This window comes from Artibeus jamaicensis, unplaced genomic scaffold (genome assembly GCF_021234435.1).
Source record: "Artibeus jamaicensis isolate MK-2021 breed Jamaican fruit bat unplaced genomic scaffold, CSHL_Jam_final contig_2170, whole genome shotgun sequence".
In the NCBI taxonomy this organism is placed as follows: Eukaryota; Metazoa; Chordata; class Mammalia; order Chiroptera; family Phyllostomidae; genus Artibeus; species Artibeus jamaicensis.
Genome location: NW_026521445.1, coordinates 4,152,387 through 4,175,394, shown reverse-complemented (window position 1 = coordinate 4,175,394; position 23,008 = coordinate 4,152,387). Strand labels below are relative to the sequence as shown.

At 38.4% G+C, this 23,008-nt stretch overlaps 2 protein-coding genes across 6 annotated transcripts in view; one reads left to right on the top strand and one right to left on the bottom strand.

Annotated features, from left to right (window-relative positions):
* Positions 1-11,177, bottom strand: part of INTS7 (integrator complex subunit 7) — a 68,179-nt gene extending 57,002 nt beyond the window's left edge. The window contains exon 1 of the mRNA XM_037136988.2: positions 10,980-11,177. Coding sequence (XP_036992883.2) covers positions 10,980-11,073 — 94 coding nt within the window. The 5' untranslated portion in view covers positions 11,074-11,177. The remainder of the gene's footprint in view (positions 1-10,979) is intronic.
* A 231-nt stretch (positions 11,178-11,408) lies between these two features.
* Positions 11,409-23,008, top strand: part of DTL (denticleless E3 ubiquitin protein ligase homolog) — a 108,930-nt gene continuing 97,330 nt past the window's right edge. For all 5 annotated transcript variants that reach the window (XR_005081355.2, XR_008390276.1, XM_037136983.2 and 2 more), the window contains exons 1-5: positions 11,409-11,576; positions 17,607-17,732; positions 18,726-18,824; positions 19,937-19,998; positions 20,083-20,203. Coding sequence is in view for 3 of the 5 variants with exons in the window: in XM_037136983.2 (XP_036992878.2) it covers positions 11,525-11,576; positions 17,607-17,732; positions 18,726-18,824; positions 19,937-19,998; positions 20,083-20,203 (460 nt within the window). In the remaining 2 variants the exon portion in view is untranslated. The remainder of the gene's footprint in view (positions 11,577-17,606; positions 17,733-18,725; positions 18,825-19,936; positions 19,999-20,082; positions 20,204-23,008) is intronic.

The window sequence follows — 23,008 nt, the reverse complement described above, 5'->3', positions numbered from 1 at the left end:
CCTAGCTTGTGGGTGCTGCCCCAGGTCAGGGTGTGTGTGAGAGGCAACTGATCAATGTTTCTCTCTCTTTTTCTCCCACTCTTCCTCAAATCTTTCTTAGAAATTTAAAAGGGCTAAAATCATACCATGTTTGATCTCTGATCATAATAATTAAAGCAGGAATCAATAAGAAAAAAATGTGAAAATATACAACACATTTCTAAATAACCCATGAATGAAAGAGGTAATCAGAAGAAAATTAGAAAATTATCTTGAACTAAATTAAAAGTACAATCTGTGGGATGCAGCTAAAGTAGCGCTTCAAGGAACATTAAATGTGTTGACTCCAAGAAAGAAGATACCTACCAAGAAGGTCTTGGGTGGCTAACTGGGCTCAAATTTAGAAACACTCCAGCAGCTGTTGCTAAACAAAGGCCTCTCACACAGGCTACACTTCAGGGAGAAACCTGCACTCAACTGCCTGTCTGCATTGTGTTCCTGCCATCTGAGCTAACACTTGAAAGGAGTTCCCGAAATCATATTTTAACCAACAGGACTGAGACATTCCCTATCCAAATGAAGCTATGTGACTATATCCCCACTGGCATCTTCACCAACCAATCAGAGCAGCCCCACTCTGACCCATCAGGACAATGCTTTTCAGACCAATCAAACTGTCAGGATTTGGAGTCCGCATGTGCATGAGAACATACCAATCAGGGACCAGGGTTGGGTCCTTCTCAATATACAAGTCGACTCCCCTCTGGCTTGGGGAATACACCATCCCTTTCCATCCAAGACTAAAAATGCAAATTACCCCATCCCCAACAGAGTGAAACCAGAGGGCCACCATTCCAAGTCACTCTAGGGCTGCCTGACAGTCGTGTTGTCTCATAATTGAGCTGTTCCATAGCTGTGCTGTATCACTACTGAGCTGTGTGTACTGAATGAAGTTTCCTTCCTCACCATACTCCAAATTGGAGATTCTGCTGGTACTGAATTGGTGCTAATGATCATCAGTTAGCAAAGGCTTACAGTAGGAAAAAAGAAAGGTCCCAAATCAATGATCTAACAAAAGTGCCAAGATAATTCCATAATTATGCAAAAGATAATCTATTTAACAAATGGTTCTGGAACAACTAGATATCCATAAGCTAAACACCCTTAATCCTTAACTTACACCATATACAAAAATTAACCCAAAAAGAACAATAACTGAAATATAAGAGCTATAATTATAAACAGCATAGAAGAAAATACAGGATAAATCTTTATGGGCTTGGGTTAGACAAAGAATTCTTGGAGAAAACACAAACCATAAAATAAAGAAGTGATAAACTAAACACCATCAAAATTAAAAACTTTTCAACTTCCAGCCAAGATGGAGGTGCAGGTAGATACATACACTTTGCCTCCTCACACAACCAAAAAAGGACAATAACAAATAACCACAACTGCCAGAAAGTCGAACCGTATGGAAGTCCAACAACCAAGGAGTTACAGAAGAAACATTCATCCAGACTGGTAGAAGGGATGGAGACAGGCAGCCAGGGTTGAAAGGATGCACTGCAAGGTGGCGACTACAGGACCAGGGCAGACAGGTGGACCCATATTTGTGTGAGGATAAACCGGGAGGAACTACCGGGAAACAAAATAGACTGCACAACCTACGGTTCCAGAACGGAAGAGGAAGCCTCAAAATCTCTTGCTACAAAGTCTGTGGGAGTCGAGGTGGTGAGAGAAACTCCCAGCCTCACAGAAGAGTTGGTTGGAGAGACCACAGGGTCCTAGAACATACACAAACCCACTCACCTGGGAATCAGAACCATAAGGGCCCAATTTGCTTGTGAGTAGCCAAGGAAGTGACTGAAAGCCCCAGAGAGCTGAGTAAACAGCATTGTTCCCTCTCTGATCCCTCCCCAACATGCAATGCCACATGCAGCAAAACTGGTCACCCCAGCCTTGGCAAATACCTAAGGCTCCAACCATTGCAACATAACAGGTGCACCAAGACAAAGAAATATGGCCCAAATGAAAGACCAGATCAAAACTCCAAAAACAGAACTAAGCAATAAAGAGATGGCCAATTTATCAGATGCACAGTTCAACACTCTGGTAATCAGAATGCTCACAAAAATTGTTGAGTATGGTCACAAAATAAGATAAAAAAAGTGAAGGCTACACAAATTGAAATAAAGAAAAATATACAGGGGACCAACAGTGAAAGAAAGGAAACCGGGACTCAAATCAACAATTTGGAGAAGAAATAAACATTCAACCAGAACAGAATGAAGAAATAAAAATTCAAAAAAATGAAGAGAGGCTTAATTAGGAACCTCCAGGACAACTTTAAATGTTCCACATCCAAATCATACGGGTGCCAGAAGGAGAAGAACAAGAGCAAGAAACTGAAAACTTACTTGAAAAAATAATGAAGGAGAACTTCCCTAATCTGGCAAAGGCAGTAGACTTCCAAGCAGTTCAGGAAGCTCAAAGTGTCCCAAAGAAGTTGGATCCAAGGAAGCATACACCAAGACACAGCATAATTATATCAATGAAGATGAAAGATAAGGAGAGTACCTCGAAAGCAAGAGATAAGGAGTTACCTACAAAGGAGTTCCCATAAAACTGTCAGCTGATTTCTCAAAACAAACCTTGCAGGCAAGAAGGGTTGGAAAGAAGTATTCAAAAGCACGAAAGGTAAGGACCTACATTCAAGATGACTCTCTCTATCCAGCAAAGCTGTCATGTAGAATAGAAGGGCAGATAAAGTGCTTCCCAGATAAGGTCAAGTTAAAGGAGTTCATCGTCAATAAGCCCTTATTATATGAAATGTTAAAGGGACTTTTCTAAGAAAAAGAAGATGATCAAAAATATGAAGAGTAAAATTACAAATCAAAACTATCAGCAACCAAACCTAAAACAAAAATAAAAGCAAACTAAGCAAACAACAGAACAAAAACAGAATCACAGAAATGGAGATCACATGGAGGGTTATCAGTAGGAAGATGGAGGGGGGAGAATGAGGCAAAAGGTACAGGGAATAAGAAACATAAATCGTAGGTACAAAGTAGACAGGGGAAGGTTAAGAATATACAGGAAATAGAGAAGCCAAAAAACTTATATGTATGGCCCATGGACATGAACTAATGTGGGGGAATGCTGGTGGGAGATGGGGTGCAGGGCAGAGGACAATAAGGGGGAGGAAAAAATGGGACAATTGTAATAGCATAATCAATAAAATAAACTTTAAAAAATTAAAAACTTTTCAAAAGATAATGTCAAGTGTCCCCAAAGACAAATCACATACAGGAAGAAAATATTTCCAAAACAAGTATTGTGTATCATAAAAAATTTAATCCTTTATGATTATAACTCAATAAGGCAACCCAGTATTCTGCACTTGATCTTAGCCAAAGGCCGAGCAGCGATACAACCCAGTATTCTGAATGGGCTAGATTTCAAAAGAAATTTCATTAAAGAGAAAACATGAAAGGCAACTAAAAGCATATGAACAGATACTCAACACTGCTAGTCATCAAGAACATGCAAATTAAAAAACACAGTAAGATACCACTACAGGACTACTAAAATAACAAAACATTTAAAAAGACCAACAATATCAAATGCTAATGAGAATATGGAGCAAGTATAACTCTCACACACTGCTGGAAGCAATGCAAAACTATACACTTCTTTGGAAAACAGTAAAGCTGTTTCTTATAAAGGCAAACACATACTATACACTCAGTAATCCTACTTCTAATACTTATCCAAGTGAAATAAAAATATATACAAAGATATATATACAAATGTTCACAGCCACTTTACTCATGATAACCCCCTAAGGGAAACAACCCAAAGGTCCTTCAACTGGTAAATAAATAAACAAAATGTGGTATATCCAATATAATGGACTGCTACTAAGCAATAAAATGTAATGAATCACCAATTCATGCAATAACATAACTATGATAAATGAAAGAAGTGAGACCCAAAAGACTATATACGTATGATTCTATTTTATGTGACACTGTGGAAGAGGCAGAACTACAGGGACGGACAACAGATCAGTGGTTCCCAGAAGCAAGAGAAGGGACTGACTGTACAGGAGCACAGGGCAGGGTTCTGGAGTGGCGGGAGTATTCCACGTCTCGACTGTCGTAGTGGTTTCATGACTGCACGTACTGGGTGAATGTTATTTACAAATTATACCTCAATAAATCTAATTTTTTAAAAATCAAAAAGGGGGATCCAAGGTGGCAGGAGAGTAGGTGTCAGGAACACTCACCTCCTCCTAGGACCAAACTAGAATTACAACTAAAATTTAGAAAAATCAGCCCTGACTGGTGTAGCTCAGTGGATTGAGCACAGGCCTGTGAAGCAAAGGGTCACTAGTTCAATTCCCAGTCAGGGCACATGCCTGGGTTGCAGGCCAGGTCCCCAGTAGGGAACACATGAGAGGCAACCACACATTGATGTTTCTCTCCCACTCTTTCTCCTTCCCTTCCCCTAATAAATAAATAAAATATTTTTTAAAATATAGAACAAGCAACCTGAATTACCAACTGAAGACTAGAAGATTAGTTGAAGAGATGTCTTATAACCAAGGACTTAGAGAAGCCACATCAAGACTGGTAGGAGAAAAAGGCTGGTGCTATTCCCACGGGCATGAGATTCTAGGAGGATAACTCAGCTACAAAGGCTCCCCCTGAGAAACATGGGGTCTCAATCCCACACAGGGCTCCCCAGCCCAGAGAACAAGAGCCAGGAAGAAGTGCCTATACAACACCCAGCTGTGAAAATCAGAGGGGATTCTGTTCACCAGGGAGAGACAGGAGTCTGCTAGAGACACAGGTGCCTCTTAAAGGGCCAATACACAAAATCTCCTTCACAGCCCCTCACCCTGGATTCCAGTGGACAGTGAAGCAAACTAGACTCACGGAAAGACTGGGATCTGTGGCCCTGGGGAGAGAGCTGGGAGGACAGCTGACAGGATTCCCGTGCTAAATACCTCTCCCACACAGCAGACACCATCTTTCACTGGTGGAGTATTCCCCTCCTTCCAGCATTGGCCTGAGCATGGACAACAGCCCCACCCTCTGGACTCTCTGTCACCCCACCCTGTGGAGTTTGTAACCTGCTGAGGAGTCAGCTGGCTGGGCTGGGGTGTAGAGATCCGAGCAGTCTCAGGGGGTGTCAGTGATGAGTTGTGTGGCTTTGGGGTGAGGGCCATTCCCCCCGTTTCCCAGAAACCTGACTGGTGCCTCCCTCTCACAGGAGACCCACAGAATGCTCCCTGTAGGATCCCAGTGGCCACACCTTGCTGAGCACAGGCTCCTCAAGAGGGCTGAGCAGAATCTGAGACAGACTGACTTGTGTGGCTCTGGACAGTTAGTTACCTACCAGGGAGCTCCTATAAGACTGTCAGCTGATTTTTCAACAGAAACATTTTAGGCCAGAAGGGAATGCCATGAATATTAAAAGTGATGAAAAGCAAGGACCTACGACCTAGACTACTTTACTCAACACGGCTATCATTTAAAATTTAAGGGGGAAATAAAAAGCTACCCAGAAAAGACCAAGCTAAAGGAGTTCATTACCACCAAATCAGTATACAAGAAGTGTTAAAGGGTCTACTTTAAGAAGAAGAAAAAGAAAAACAGAAATAGTTATAAAAATAAAATGGCATTAAGATGTATCTATCAATAATCACTTTAAATGTAAATGGCTTAAATACTCCAACAAAAAGACATAGGGCAGCTAAATGATCAAGTGGGATTTATTTCCAGGGATGCAATGTTTGGCATAATACCCGCAAATCAATAAATGCTATACACTACATAAACAAAACGAAGGTTAAAATCACATGACCATATCAATAGATACAGAAAAAGCATTTGATAAAATTCAGCACCCATTTAGGATAAAAACTTCAGCAAAGCGGGAACAGAGGGAACCTACCTCTACATAATAAAGACCATATCTGACAAGCCTACATCGACATCATATTCAACAGGGAAAAACTAAAAGTATTTCCCTTAAGATCAGGAATAAGACAGGGATGTCCACTTTTACCACTCTAATTCAACAAGTCCTAGTACTAGAAGTCCTAGCCACAGCAATTCGACATGAAGAAATAAAAGACATCCAAACTGTAAAGGAAAAAAGTAAAACTGTCATTATTTGTGGATGACACAATACTGTACATAGAGAACCCTAAAGATTCCAAAAAACTACCAGAACTGATAAATTCAGCAAAGTAGCAGGATACAAAATAAATATCCAGAAATCAGTTGCATTTTTATACACCAATAATAAACTATCAAAAAGGGAAACCAAGAAGACAATCCCATTTACAGTTGCATCAAAAAATAATAAAATACCCAGGAATAAATTTAACCGAGGATGTAAAAAAACCTGTACTTGGAAAAATTATAATACACTGAGTAAATAAGCTGAAAAAGATATAAACACATAGAAGCACATACCATATTCATGGATAGGAAGAATTAAATGTCCATACTACCTGAAGCAATCTATAAATTCAACACAATTCCTTTCAAGATACCAATGACATATTTCACAGAACTAAAACGTATATTCCAAAAATTTATAAGAAACCACAGAAGATCAAATCTTATCTTTGTGACAAGATGAATGGATCTGGAGGGCATTATACTAAGTGAAATAACCCAATCAGAGAAAGACAAATACTCTACGATGCCACTTATATGTAGAATCTAATGAACAAAATGAATTAACAAAATAGAAAGAGACTCATAGATATAGAGAACACAGTGACAGTTGTGAGAGGGGATAGGAGTTAGGGGGCTAAGTGGAAAAGTGAAGGAATTAAGCCCCCCCCCAAAAGCCCTCATGGACACAGACAACAGTATGGTAATTACCAGAGGGGAGTGGGAGGTGGCAGAAAAGGGTAAAATTGGGATAAATTATGCCAGCGGGAAACTTGACTTTGGGTGTTGAACATATAATGCAATATGAAGGTGGGTCTTGACAGGATAGTTCAGTTGGTAACAGCATAGTCCCAGTACACCACGTTTGCAGGTTCAATCCCCAGTCAGAGAACATGTAAGAATCAATCAACAAATGCATAAGTGGAACAAATTGATGTTTCTCTTTCTTTCTCTCTCTCCCTTCCTCTTTCTCTAAAATTCAGTAAGTACAATTTAAAATATATACAAATTATGTAATATAGAATTGTACACTTGAAACCTATAATTTTATTAAACAAAGTCACTCCAACAAATTTAATAAGTTAAAAGAAAAAACAAGAGTTAATGTTCCATCCTTTGAAAATTTTTTATTTTTTAAAGATTTTATTTATTTATTTTTAGAGAGAGCAGAAGGGAGGAAGAAAGAGAGGGAGAGAAACTCTGATGTGAGAGAAACATCACTGGTTTCCCCTCATGCGCTCCCAGCTGGGGACCTGGCCTGCAACCCAGGCATGTGCCCTGACTGGGATCAAACTGGAAACCTTTCGCTTTGTGGGACAACGCGCAACCCACTGAGCCACAGTCAAGGAAGAAAAATTTATTAAGAATGAGTATCTTGATGTGGAATTAACAGCATCAGGTTCAAATATTTCTTTACAACTATTTTACCATTCACAAAATGCTGATCTTATCTACGTAAGAACAAGTGCTTTACGGTATCACTGTTCAGTGACCTTTGCTCATCATTAAATAAATAATGACAAAAGGAATGTTTATCTTGCCCTGGTTGGTATGGCTAAATGGTTTGAGCATCGGCCTATAAACCAAAGGGTTGCTGGTTTGATTCCCAGGCAGGGTACATGCCCGGGTTGTGGGCCAGGTCCCTAGTAGGCCATATGAGAGGCAACTGATGGATGTTTTTCTCCCTCTCTTTCTTCTTCCCTTCCCTTCTCCCTAAAATAAATAAATGAAATCTTTTAAAAATGTTTACCTGAAAGCTTTTTACTAGTGTCACTATGTTTCAATAGAAAAGACAACCAGAAAGTAAATGTGCAGAGGCAATTTCAGTAATTCACTAATGGGTTACATCCTGTAAATGCATTCACATTAGCACTTGACTTGGAACATATTTCCTCACAGAAAAAAAAATCACTCTCAGCTTCCATAGCACTCTAGAATCTAACAACTGCTCATGATAGAAGTCCCTATAAAAGTTAATTCAAAATTAATTCATATTCCTGATTAAGATATTTAGAACATAAGCCTTCTTTGCCTGCTCCTTCCCACCAAAAAAAAGGTCCTTCTTTTGTTCTGTATGTACAGAAGAACTGCCACTGAAGCTCTAAGAGTCTTCTTCCGGCCAAACATACAGTGTCAACAGGGTTATTCTAAGTGACTGACAGTGGCTCATGCAGCCTTACGGGCTTTTCTAAAGACCTGACTTGAAAATGAGGACCCATACAGCTAAGGAAAATGAGGGACACACAGCTAGGGCAGTGAAGGACACAGGGAAGCAGGGAAGTGAAAGGCACATCTGAGGATGAGTTGAGAGGAAGAGAAGGAACAGATGCGTGCTTATGTATGTGTGCTAGGGAAAGGGGTGGGAACATCTGCACTCATTGGATTTTTTCCTCCTCTTCTCACTGCCTGTAGTTGAGTTAGGTGCTAACGACAGTAGTTTTATTTGTAATAAGTTAACCTTGAATGGAATAACAGAGGTAAAGGAGGGAGCAGTCCATGTAGAGGGAGTCTCCCAACAGAATATGATCTGTTACTTCTGCTGGAAAAACAACCACAGACCACATTGATTTGTTTAAACAGGCTAATTTAAAGTATACCAAAGGTAATTCTGAATACAGACAGGGAAATGTTTTGACCTCTCTAGCATTTCCAAATCTTATTTCTTGATGGTAAAGTAAGCCCACATTCCTCTAACTGGACCATCAAAGTAAATAAGCTAAACGGTAAATTTCTTGCTTATTTCTGAAGTAAGAGCCTTAGGAGAAAGGAAATGACAAGTTAGGCTGGCTCCAAGGGACAGAAACCAGGGTGCAGAAGACAGAAAGCATTAAGGCCTATTATTTAGCAAAAATCTTAGGCTGGAGCAGGATCGTACCCATCTTACTTGCTCTAGGCCAATTTCAACTCCATGATAAACCAAGCACTGGAAAAGAGGTGCAGAGCACAATCAGATCTTGGTCTAAGGGGTTATTTGCTTTATTTATATTGTTAGCTACAAGCAACCTGAGGAAGAATGCCCTGATCGTAAGTCCAATGATCACAAGAGTGCCACTATAAAGTCGGAGATTGAAGTGGAAGGCATGGGATGCTGTTTCCACATTTTACTTCTTATTCTCCCACCAAACAGAGCTCTCTTCCTTTTCAGTGCCTGGTGTTAAACAGTGCTTAATTCAGCTGCAACATGCAGGTAGACTAGGGAGAACTAAAATTGGTTGTTTGTAAATCGTACATTCATTCAAAATTCGCTTGGCAGCAGTGAAACACATTCTTCTAAATTTATTCAGCACCTAAAATGTGCAGAACTTTTTTGTAGAATAGTGGTTTTCAGCTCTGGTTCTGCATCAGAAACATTGTGAACCTTTTCAAAAATACCTACGGTAGGATTCCAAACCTACCAAAGCTTTGTGGCAGGGCCCACACTTCTGTTTAGCTGTGTTGAGAAGGTAGGAAGAACTTAGATCCTCAAGCTACCCTCTGTCACTTGTGTCTTATTTGACTGGTCCTGCCTATACTGATGATACTAGGGGTTAGGGAAAGAGTAGTTGCTGAATCTAGTCCTCAGAATAACTTTATCTGATAGACACATTTTAAAGACTTTGAATTCAATGTCAATATTAAAAATGAGATTTCACAAAAAATTCAGGAAATTAGCCAGCTCCTGTTCACCATAGCCTTCTCCTGGCTTCTTTTCCGAAAGACTTAAAGATCTGAAATGTCAGTGAAGAAGGTGGGAGAATTTTGATCAAAGAAACACTGTAGCATCCATTGTAGGTCTGTTTTAAAGGCAAATAGGGGTTTGATACCACTTCTGATAATAGCCACCCACCCTGTTTATGTCTTTCTCTAGCAAGTTTTGGCTGCCTTTGGGCACATATGACTAGTATAAAACCTTGGGTGAGAATTTAAAGTATTGGTAAAGATGTAAATGAACTTAATGAATTGAAGAGTCATGAAATCTGAAGCTGGATAAAGAAGTTAAAAAAAGAAAAGGACTGATTAGTAAGGGAAGCTACAGCGATGAGTGTACAGAAGTCTGAATGAAAAGAAATAGTCCAAATAGCATAATCATAATGATGATGATCATGATTTCCCCTTTCAATAAGTCTTTGTAGTACACGGAAACAAAGGTTTCATTTTAATACCTGGGTTCTGTATTGACAAATATCTGGCCTTGTTTTCCGTATTCACATTTACAACAATCTTGCCAGCTCAATAGTACTGTACCCACTTTGCAGACAAAAAACCGGTTAGGTGACTTGTCCATGAATGTAAAATGAGTGAAATGGGAATTCAACTCAATCTAACCCCAAATCTTCTACTACACCAACTGTCCATTCATCGCTCCCATAAGGAAATAGAACTCATGCAACTGTCTGCAGAAAATGAGCAGGAGATGGTTTCCGTTTGGTCTCGGCTGTATTTAACCTGTCTACTACCTTGCAAAAAAGAGTTACAGAACTCAAATCGCTATAAAGTCAGTGCAAGATTTACCTATCTTGGTGAAAACCTGGTCTCAACTGAACGTCCTGAAAAAATAATTTCACAATTTCAATTAAGCATTTTTAAAAACTGCTCGGATTACTGGGGTACTTGATGCCAATAAAGCGGGACCATCACTAGAGCCCTCAACTTGTTCGACTAGCCCAAGGCCAATCCAGCAACGCGGCAATTTCCCAGATTCACCAAACGCACATGCGCCCGCCCGGAGAAGCTATGCGCATGCGCTTTCCCCGCCTTCCCGAGGCTACCTCCGCCTGGTGGCGCCACTTCCCCCGACAGCACTCAACCCGCTCTTTCCAATACCTTTGTCTAATTCCATAAGGGCAGAGTTAGCATCCAGCTCCTGTTCGCCATAGCCGGCATCTGCCAGGAAAGACTTAGTTGAGTTTGACGCCATGGCCCGAATAAGTTACTCATCTAGCCTATTCAGAAAGATTGCAAACTCTGTCCCGACACCGCCATCTTCTTCCACCACCTCGCGGATTTTTCCTCCGCGCTCTGTCAAACCGTGTTACGCATGCGCCCTGGTCAACCCGCCGTTCGCTAGCTCCACTGCGGCCTCCCGCGCAGGCGCTCTGTGAGCTTTTCGACTACTCGGTTCCCGCGGCTGGGAGAAAAGAAGGCGGGGATTGGAGGGGGAAGTGACTCGGCGGCGCCGGACGCTGCGTTGGGAGCCAATCAGAGGGCGTGACGTCAGTTTGGCGGGGAGTTTGGTGGCCGGGGCTTACAGTGGCGGGAGTTGGAGGCTATAACTAGTCCTCTTCGCAAGGACGCAAGCCACGACTTCTGCTGAGCCTGGTAACACATCTAGGACATTTTTCCTCACTTGAACCATTTCCCTGGTCCAGATGCTCTTCAATTCGGTTCTCCGACAGCCCCAGTTTGGCGTCCCGAGAAATGGTGAGTAACGGCCCTAACCGCTGCTTGTTGCTGGCGGGATTCGCCTCCTCTAAACCACACCTCGGACCTAGGCCGACTCCAGTTGTTTCCCAGCCCCCGAGTTCTCTTAGGGCCGGAGTGGATTCGTGTTAGCGAAGACGACCGAAGAAAGCTGCACTTTCATGCCCTCCGGACACTTTTAATCATAGTCTGGATTTCTAAAGTTGTAATGTAGGCTGGCGGAAGGAAGGGAATGGATTTAAATGGCCTCCTTCACGGCTTATGTATGTATTAGACTTGAACTGCAAAACGCGTGCATTTGTGGGCGAGTGTGGTTCTCTCGACGGCTATTTGAGATCGAGGAGATTCATATTAATTAATTTGTTGTAGAATCTTAGTGAGCTTTATTTATTTGACACCAGCGAATGCGATCCGCTGTTAAGGAACTCAGTCAAGCAGAGAAGACAGAACATCTGCTTCTGGCATGGTCAAAAAGATTTTTTTTCTCCCTGATTACTTCATATGCATGAAATTTTGAAATTATAGAGTGAAAAGTGTCCATTACCCCACCCCCCGAGATGACGACTGTTAAATAGATTGAAGTATATTTTCCAAATGTTTTTAGATGCCAAAGGTGGCATTGTTATTTACAGAAATGGTATCAAGATGTTTTGTTTTTCACTTTAACGATGTAACTTGGGAATATTTCTATATTAGTGTGTAAAAATCCAATTTGTCTACAGTTTTTGAGGTTCCTTAAGTTAAAACATTGGCAATAAGAATTTTGAAGTTCCGTTTGGATGTCATTAACCTGAAATTTTCTGATAAGGGAGTTACTACCCAGACTAAGCTTGGATAGAATGAAATTTTATTCATTTAAAGATCGATAGGTCTTCCTTCTCCTTAAAACCACGTGGAAAACAAAAAGGAAATCTGAGAAGGGAACTTTTTATATTTAAGACATAAGTCTAGGACAGTGATTTTCAACCAGTGTGCCACAAGAATTTTTGAAACATGGGATACCTGACTATTTAGTTGGGGCTCTGACATCTTTTCCCTTAGATTGTCAAATAAGGAATTGACAACAGCCAACACAACAATAGCCACCCGGTGTGAGTGAATCAAAAATTATATCTTTTTTTTTTTGTCAGATATATTTTTGGGGTGTGCCGCAGAATTTTAGTACATTGGTTTGTATGTGCCAATTATATGAGATGAAAAAGTTGAAAATCATTGGTCTAGGAAAAGGATTTTCAGGATAGTTTCCCTCAGTTTCAGGATAGTTTCAGGATAGTAATCCCTCAGTTTCCTGCCTCCAATCTAAAACTTTATGCTGGCACTTGTCCATTCATGCTGTCACAAAGGGTAAAATTTTCTTACTTTTTTTTTTTTACAGTGGAGTAGAATTCCATTGTGTAAATGTCCCATGGTCATTTTTCCTCTTAGATAGCCCTTTAAATCATACTTTAAATACCCTCTCATTCTGTCGCCCATGGAACCTTGCTTGAGCCACTTCTCTACCCTCTGTGTCATGAGTGGCAATACAACACCATGGTTAAAGTTGTATCTTTGGAGGTAAAATGCCTGAGTTTTAAATCCAGCTCCATTCCTTATTATCTGGGCGACTTGGGACAAGCCTTGGTTTTGTCATACACTCTAATTCTCCAATCTATCCTTCCAATATTCCCCTCTCTCATTCATAAATTCTCATTCATTGTTACTTGTTAGGCTCTGAAATTTATTCATTCTTATGTAGTGTGCACTGAACATTATAGGGCCATCTTCTTCTTTCCCTTGTATGTTGGTGTTCTATCCTAGATGCCGTTTCTTTTTCTATCTACTCCCATTGATGATCAGGGCTTCTTCTACTACCACCTGCAACCTTCCTTCTCTAGGCTTTTACATTCAGTCCTGCATGAGTGTCTTTACCTAGATGGTCAGTCCTACAGGCATCTCAAACTTAAATACCAACACCGAACTCAATTTCCCCCCAAACCTGCTCTATTACATATTTTTGGCTATGGTTCCATTATTTTAAACTCACTCTTCCCAGCTGGAAACCTAAGAGTTAATCAAAATTTCCCCATTTTCCTCAAGATACACATCCAGAAAGTTTTCTTAAAATCTCTTCTTTTACCTTCTCTCACCCCGCGCCCCCGCAATCACCACACTGTTGTCCATATCCATGAGTCCTTTTTCCTTTTTCCTTTTTACTTGGTCCCTCCACCCTCTAACCCTACCTCCCATAGCTGTCAGCCTGCTCTCTATGAGTCTGTCTGTTGTGCTTGGTAGTTCAGTGTGTTCATTAGATTCCACATATGAGTGAAATCATATGGTATTTGTCTTTCTCTGACTGGCTTATATCACTCAGCATGACGTTCTCCAGGTTCATCCATGCTGTCACAAAGGGTAAAATTTTTCTTTTTTTTTTAAATTTTTTTATAGTGGAGTAGAATTCCATCGTGTAAATGTCCCATGTTTGTTTTATCCACTAATCTACTGATGGACACTTGGGCCACTTCCATATCTTGGTGGTTATAAATAATGCTGCAGTGAACATAGGGGTGCTTATGTTCTTTCAAATTAGTGTTTTGGGTTCCTTTGGGTAAATTCCTAGAAGTGAAATTGCTGGGTCAAAAGGCAGATCCATTTTTAATTTTTTGAGGTATCTCCATACTGCTTTCCACAGTGGCCACACCAGTCTGCATTCCCACCAACAGTGCACAAAGGTTCCCCTTTCTCCACATCCGCACCAGCCATGTTTGTTGACTTATTGATGATAGCCATTCTGACACTGACATTGAGCATCTTTTCATATGTCTATTGGCCATCTCTATGTCCTCTTTGGAGAAGTGTCTGTTAAGGTCCTTTGCCCATTTTTTAATTGGTTTGGTTTTTTGGTTTTGAGTTTTGTTAAGTTCTTTATAAATTTTGGATATTAACCTTTTATCAGATGTATCAGCACATACGGTCTCCCATTCTATGGGTTATCTTTTTGTTTTGTTGATGGTCTTTTGCTGTGCAAGAACTTTTTAGTTTGCTGTGGTCCCATTTGTTTATTTTTCTTTTGTTTCCCATGCCTGAGGATATGTATCAGATAAAACACTGCTACAAGCAATGTTCAAGATTTGACTGTTCAAAATCTTCTAGGATTTTTATGGTTTCAGGTCTAATATTAAAGTCTTTAATTTTAATCCATTTTGAGTTTATCTTGTGAGTGGTGTAAGAAGGTGGAAAATGGGGAATTTTCCTCAATATACACTCCAGAAGATTTTCTTAAAAATCTCTTAACCATGTCCTCTCTTCCTTACTGATTTTGCCTCTTTAGTGTATCTTACTATCTCTTCTTTGCTTACCATTACATTTCCTCAGATTGGGCCCCGATGTCTTCTGATCTGGACTGTAGCCAGTCTCCCAAATGGCCTCTTAGTTTCCCTCTCTCCAGGTATTTTCCACATTGCTGCCAATGATCTTTCTAAAATGGAAATCTGATTACTCTTCTGTGTATTTTTAAATTGATATCTAAATTTTTTATCATAAGTTTAAGCAAATACAAATATTTAATTTCTGGCTGTTTTGTGAATATTGACATTTTAAAATAAAAACACTGCATCATTCTTTTAAAATGCATTTTGTAGTGATTTGATAATCACCTCAGTCATTTTTTTAAAATATGAACTAATTATTTCAACTGTTACATATTCTGCGTAGTTACTTTTAGCCCTTGAATTTATTTCTGCTGTATTTCTCCCACAAAATTTACCCTAATGATAATTTGATTGTAAACTTGAAGAGTTGATTAATAACCCTATTGTAGTCCTCTGTGTAAGAAAAATTTTATTGGTATTACCTGTAATTTTAAGGCTGTAAGTGTTAAAAGTTCTTCTGGATTGACTTATTGCAGTTATTAGTATGTGGTTAGTCAAAACAATATAGATTATTAGTTTCAATAAGTTACTAAGCAAAAAGTAAAATTTTATTGGAAATATATCTTTTCAAGCAATGGATATGGGTGTTTGTGTGCCTTTATTAAAGGAAATATTCAGTTGTCTTTTATTTGGAGTCACAGAAGTGTTTGTACCTTAGGTCAGTACAAAGTGTAAGCCTGGGCCATGGAAGTGCCTTCCTTTTGAAAGTGGAAGAAAGGCAGTGTGATAAAGGGAGAGGAGAAAAAAGCCTCAACCTCATCAGACCAATCAGTGCTAGGAATGCATATACGTGGAATTTGAGTAGCACAAAATTGATTCTCTGAAAACTCGTGTCCTCAGACACTCCTTGAAGAATCTACATGTAATTTGTGGTACGTTGAGTATATAATAGGTTTTTGAAATGAGTGTTATAGGGGGGAGCATTACAAGTTCATGTTGGAAAGAGCAAAGCACAATAAGAATCCAAAGGTAGTTTAAGGGGCTGGCCCAAGAAGTGTGTGTTGTGGGGAGTGCAGAAATGGAGGGGACTAACTAGTAACTAAGTCATGTTAGGCCATTTGTTAGTGCTTGGATATTAGCCTGTAGGTGACAAGGCAGAGGTGCGAGGGACACTGTTTAATTGTAAAGAATTAGGTCTCTATAACATACATATAATCTTTAATTTCACCAAAATGTTCATAATTTGGTTCTTTTGAATTTGTGCGCTGTAGTCATAAGATTTTTTTTAAGTTCCAAACCACAAGTGTACATTTATGTGACTTGAGAACAGAGGCTTTGTTTTATTTAAAAAAATTTTTTTTAATAGTTTATATTTATTTATTTATTTATTTATTTTTAAAGAGGGGAAGGGGGAGAAACATCAATGTGCAGTTGCCTCTCACATGCCCCCAACCTAGGACCTGGCCCATAACCCAGGCATGTGCCCTGACTGGGAATCTTATCTGAGACCTTTTGGTTTGCAGGTGGTCACTCAGCCCACCCAGCCACATCAGCCAGGGCAGAGCTTTGTTTTAAATTCTTTCTGTGAATGGATATTTTTAACTCTACAATGTAAGTAATTATTGTATTCTCCTTTTGTCTTTAAATGGCTGACTTACAATGACACCTGACCCTGAGGTAATAACCCTCAAGAATAATTACTAAATCTGGATTGAATTTTTTTGTGTCCTCTGTAATGACTCCTTTAGGTTGTCTCTATGAACATCTGAGGTTATGTCAGGCTGTCTTCTCTAGCTTTGTGTCTGTTTGTTTGATGAAAAGTGAGCATTGAAAGTACCCTAAATGTGAGAGTTTGTTCATTATTTAGACAGGCCTCAATATGTTGTAACTTAATTGTTTCCTCCTATGCTTAATCAACATTTGGTTCTCATTAACTTTATTAAATCAGTGTTCTTTGTATATATTTAAAATGTTTCAACCCTTATATAAAAATTATTAATCTTTGAAGATGGTTTACTTTTTAGACCATAGTGCACATTAAATTTCTGATCCAAGCAGAATAAACTTTCTTGCTACCCTGAATTTCTAACCCCCTTCTTGTGTATTCAATGAATCACTCATCTTTCAAGACTTAGATTTGATTTCACTTCCTCTAAAGACTTTCTGACCCTACTATTAGCCAGGGCTATCAACTTGTGAATATGTTAATGGCTACAGTAGGCACATTGACATAAGTTATTTCCTTTAACTTGATGACCATTGGATTTTATATGACATTACTGGTAACTAAGAGTTTATAATAAGGTTGCATTAGAAACTCTAAAAACATAAAATTTTAATTGAAGAGAATGACAGTTTTAATGGTTGTTGTCATGACCAGAGGGTGGGTGAAGAGCTAAGATTTATGTGCAATGCCACTTGTTTTTTGCAGTCTTCGATGTACTAATGAGTTTCCATTTAGATGGTAAGCCCAAGGTTAAATACTTCACCAGAATTTGGGAGCATTCTTTTATTCTTCCTTAGGAAAATACCAGAAACTGTATTCTAGAGTACCATAGATAGTGAGTAGATCTATATTAAGTATATAAAGCCTTTTAAAACAAATATTTGCCTCTGCAAATGTTAAAAGTACTAAAATCTGGTGGTATATTAGAATTCTGTAAGGAATTGTATCTTATTTTAGGGTGGTCTTCACAATACCCTCTACAGTCCCTTCTAACTGGTTATCAGTGCAACTCTAATGATGAGCACACTTCTTATGGAGAAACAGGAGTTCCAGTTCCTCCTTTTGGATGTACCTTCTCTTCTGGTAAGAAAATTACTGTCTAAGTGACCAGAGTGGGGAGGGGAGAAGGGAGGGAATTTTAGGGGAAAGGGTTTACAGGAACAAGTATAAAGGACACATGGACAAAAACGGGGGGGGGGGGGGCATGGAAATGGGAGGTTGGAGGGAGGGCTGCAGGGGTGGGCTGGGATGGGAGTAAAAGACAGAAAACTGTACTTGAACAACAATTAAAATAAAATTTAAAAAATTTGCTGTCTAGCAAGGCTTGGTCAAAAATGATCTATTTCACACAGAAAAAAGTAAGAGGGATGGTAGAGTTTTTCTAAGAACTGTTCGTCCTGATTTATGAAATAGACTTTTCTTAATCTTTATGCATAATTATATATTTCCTCTAAAGCATAGAACCATTATAGCACTTAAAATAAAACTAAGATAGGGAAAAAGTAACAAAGGTTCAGCCAACCATGAAAACTATTCACCTAGTAGATACCACTTTTGATCTGAATCTATCTTTTTGTAATGCATTGGGGAACAAATGAACAGTAATATAAATACTTGTTACCACTGTTAATATTCTAAAACAGGAAAAGTCAAAGGTTGTGAAAGGGAATTTTAAATTAATGGACTCAGCCTGCTGGTGGCCTATATCACATGACTTTTGCCATTGGCCAGCACCACTCATGTTTTAAGTATCACTCTTCATTCACAACTTCTCTAAATAAGAAGCTGAGATATCTGAAGATAATGTTGATGGTTTTGAGTCATTTACTAAATTAGTGTGGCAAATTTTAAGCAATTTTTACTTTAAATTACCTCTCTACCATATCATGCTATTTGGATAGAATCATTTTCCCTCTTTTTAAATAGAGTCTTTGTGTTTACCTAGTAGCTTTTAATTAATCTATATTATATATACGTTTTATATATACATGTGTATAGATATATATGTCTTTATAATCAGCTTTAAAATGTTTATGTTATTCTTTATATATATTCTGTTCTTTATTTCTTATCTAGCTCCCAACATGAAACATATACTAGCAGTTGCCAATGAAGAAGGGTTTGTTAGATTGTATAACACAGAGTCACAAACCTATAGAAAGAAGTGTGTTAAAGGTAAGTCTAAAGTTTGTTTCAATATTTTTAATTTGTAAAGCATGGAGTAAATTATCATTTGACTACATTCCGAATTATATTTACTTCTGATTAAGTCTGTTTAAGGACCAGGCTATTTCTCCTAGTAAATGTTAACTATGGCAATGACTTTATTGAAAATTAAGAAAAATACATTTTAGGATTAAAAACAGTTCTTTTAAAAGGGTTAAATCTTTTACAATTAATGTGGTTGGGAGAAAGCATTGCTTTAAAATATTTATGTTGACCAAACATCTTTCACATATTAAACAGAGTTCTGCTGATCTTAAGAAGCTGACAATTTGGAACTTATAAGTCAACTGTTGAAATAACTAAAATAAAACCAAGACTGTAAATGATAGAAACATACAAAGAAAATGCTATAGGAGACAAGAGAAATCACTCATGTACTAGAGAAGGGGAGGAAAATTTTCCCTAAAGGGTAGGGCATTTGAGTTGGACTGTGGTATTGTATTTAGATCAGTGGAGATGGTATGGGACATTTCAGATGGAGGGGGCAGCATTAGCAAAAGGGGGTAATGAGGGGAAGGGTTTTCAGGAATTACTATAAAGGACAAAACCGAGGGAGGGGGATTGGGGGGCTGGTGGGGGGAAAATGCAGATAACTATAATTGAACAGCAATAAAATAATTTTTAAAAACCTAGGGATAAGAAAGAATAAGATATAATAAGGAAATAGGGAGTAATCCAGTTTGGTTTGACAGTGAGAGATAAAGGACAAAGTGACAGCAATAAGGGATGAAGGTGCAGAACCTTGAATGTCCAACGAAGGTACTTTAGACTCTCTTCAGAAAGAGGGTCTAAAGCAGAATGAAGATTTTGAAACTGGAAAATGTTTCAGAAAAATTCCATTTTAGAGAATGTATTACTAGTCACCTCACAGAAGGGAATTCGACATCAAATGTTAGTTTTTTAAATCTTCCTTCTCTATTGTAATACTCTGTGGCCAGTGGCCCATAGGGTGCTGACCACTGATCTTTTCAATACAACTTTCAAGGCATTTAAACTGCTATTGATATGACTACCATACAACATAGTCTAGACATTTCACATTCACCATTTTCTTTATTTAGAATGGATGGCTCACTGGAATGCTGTCTTTGACCTGGCTTGGGTCCCAGGTGAACTTAAACTTGTAAGTGACTTCCATTTTATTAGAATTTGAGTAGATGCTGGTAAAGGGTTGCTTTATTAAATTATAATAACATGTTTTTTATAGGTTACAGCAGCAGGTGATCAATCAGCCAAATTTTGGGATGTAAAAGCTGGTGAGCTGCTTGGAACATGCAAAGGTCATCAATGCAGCCTCAAGTCAGTTGCCTTTTCTAAGTTTGAGAAAGGTAGGATTGTGCCTATTCTCTTTTATCCCCTTAACCCCTTTTACAATGGGGTCCTGAGATACTACAATTGTTTCCAACTTCCCCCCTATTGAAGTTGCTACTTTACCTACATAGATGATTGAGATTCTAATATGACTGAAAACCTAAATGAAATTAAGTTGGATTTTTAGTCTTCTTTTTATGGACATTATCTCCAGCTTGTCCCTGAAAGTCAATCATCTTCAGGTAATTTTTTTCTATGATCTTACTGATAATGTGAAGATTTATTAACAGCTACAACACCTGTGTTCAACTCTGAGTATCCTTTGAAGTCTAAACCCTATATTGGACACTGATTAACTATACTTGTAAAATAGTTACTCTAATCCTACTTGTAAAATTTAAGTAGAATTTGAGGCTGGGGTGGGAAACCTGATAGTAATTCTCTACCTAACAACTTACTATGTAGTTACTCTAAATGGCCCTATTCCCTAGGATGTATTCATCTCAAAATTGATCTTTCTATATTTATTTTACTATTATAATGCAGAATGAAGACTTAATATAATACAGAACCACTACCGTAGCAGCTAGAGAAAATTTTGCAGGGGTGTCAGAATGAGTTCTTCATTTCTGACATTTTAAGGGGTTTTTCAAAGAAGTGGTTGAATTAATCCAACTTTAATCCCCAAATAATAGAGGCCTCCTTTATTAGAGTATCAAAAAGATACTCTATTTTTAAGAGGAATAGTTTCACTTATTCAATTGAATACTCAGGAACTGAGTTGTTGGGCTGTTTGAACAAAAAAAGGGAGGGTCAACTTTAATGTATTATAGTTGCTGTTGAAACTGGAACCTGCAAGAGGAAAGATAGCATGAATTTTTTATTTATTTTTATCTAGTTATTTATCTTAAATCCTCACTGAAGGATTTGTTTTTATGATTTTAGAGAAGCATCAATGTGAGAGGCTTTATTTCTTCAGTATTCTTAAATTTGAGATATAATTAGCATACCATAAAATTCACCCATTTGAAGTGTACATTTCAGTGTTTATTTATTTTCAGAGTTGTACAATCATCACCACAGTCTAAGTTTAAAACACTTTCATCTGCCCAGAAAGAAATCAGAACCCTTTAGCAGTACCTTCCACCTGCCTCCTAGTCCTGCACAATCTAAACTACTTTCTGTCTCTCTAATATGCCTATTCTGTATTCATATAATTGAAACTGTACATATGTGGTTTTTTTATAACTGGCTTCTTTTACTTGATGTAATAATCTTCTTCAAATTGAATGATTTCAATTGCTCCATCTTAAAGTTCGCTGACTTTTCCTCTCTTCTTTTCATTCTACTCTTAAGCCTATCCAGTGAATTTTGTTATTTCAGAAATTGTGTGTTTTTGTTCTAAAATTTCTTTTTCCTTTTTTGGGGGGAGGGGTGTAAGTTTTGTCTCTGTTGAGATTTCTCATCTTTCATGGATTGTGAATGTCAATTTCTTTTACTTCACTTAACATAATTCTATTTGCTTTACAATTTTATCTGATAAAACAACATCTGAGTTGTTTCAAGATTGACCTCTGTTGATTTCTTTTCCCTTGAGAAGGACTCATTTTCCTGACTTTATATGTCAGGTAATTTAGGTTATGTCCTGGGTACTGCGAATAGTATGTTGCACTCTGGATTCTGTTATATTGCTTAGAAAGAGTTGATGTTTTTAACAAGCAATTAACTGAGTTAGACTCAAATTGCAGACTGTCAAATCTGTAAGAGGGCAGTGGGTTCAATCTCAATTCTGTTCAGTAATTTAGGTCTTAGTTGAAAGCTGCTTTAGTTTTCCCCTTCAAAGATGGTTCAGGGGTCAGCCAGAGACATGCACTGAGTTTAAACACAGAATTAGGGCTTCCCTTTCTCTGGCTTTCTCTAGGGTTTCCAGTCACTCTGGCAGCACTTGTTGCCCCACATCTCGTTTTCCTAATTTTTCTGACATATAAAGATGGCAAGTGTTCCTATTAGCATTTTAGCTGCTTGCAACTGTGGCTTGCTTCCCTCAAGATACAACCATAAACAAACAGTAACTTACCCTAAGCCAATCACTTGCCTAGTTATTGACTCTCCTCCAAAAAATGCATGTTTTTGTTCAGTCTTTATAGAGCCCTCAGATTTTTTTTTTTTTTTAATTTCTTTCCAGGGTTTAAAAAAGCGAGTGCATGTGGATTGGTTTAGTAAGTGTCCACTCTTTTATACAGGAAGCAGAGTTGTTGTTTTGTTTTGGGGGGGGTTCTTGTTTAATTTTAAAGAATAGAACATTGCAGATAAATCGAAGTTCTGTTTCTTCTCAAATCCCATTGTCTTTCACCCTCAGATGCAACCCCTTTCACAGATTTTGTATGGATCTGGTCTGTATTTTTATACTGAGACAGTACTACTTGGAGGTTTGGAATATGGGCTCTGGATTCAGAGTGTGAAGAACACCTTTATAGTTTACTTACCTTCTCTGTACCTTAGTTTTCTCAGCTGTAAAATGGGGATAATAATAACCACCTAATAGGGTTGATAACAAGGACTGAGATAATTTATATAAAGTACTTAGGATACTACATAGCACTTAGTAGGCGCTCCATATTTTTAAATATATTTTATTGATTATGCTTTTACAGTTGTCCCATTTTCCCCTTCATTCCCCTCCACCCTGCACACCCTCTCCTACCCACATTCCCCCCCTTTAGTTCATGTCCATGTGTCTTAAGTTCTTTAGCTTTTACATTTTCCATACTATTCTTGCCCTCCCCCTGTCTATTTTCTGCCTACCATCTATGCTACTTATT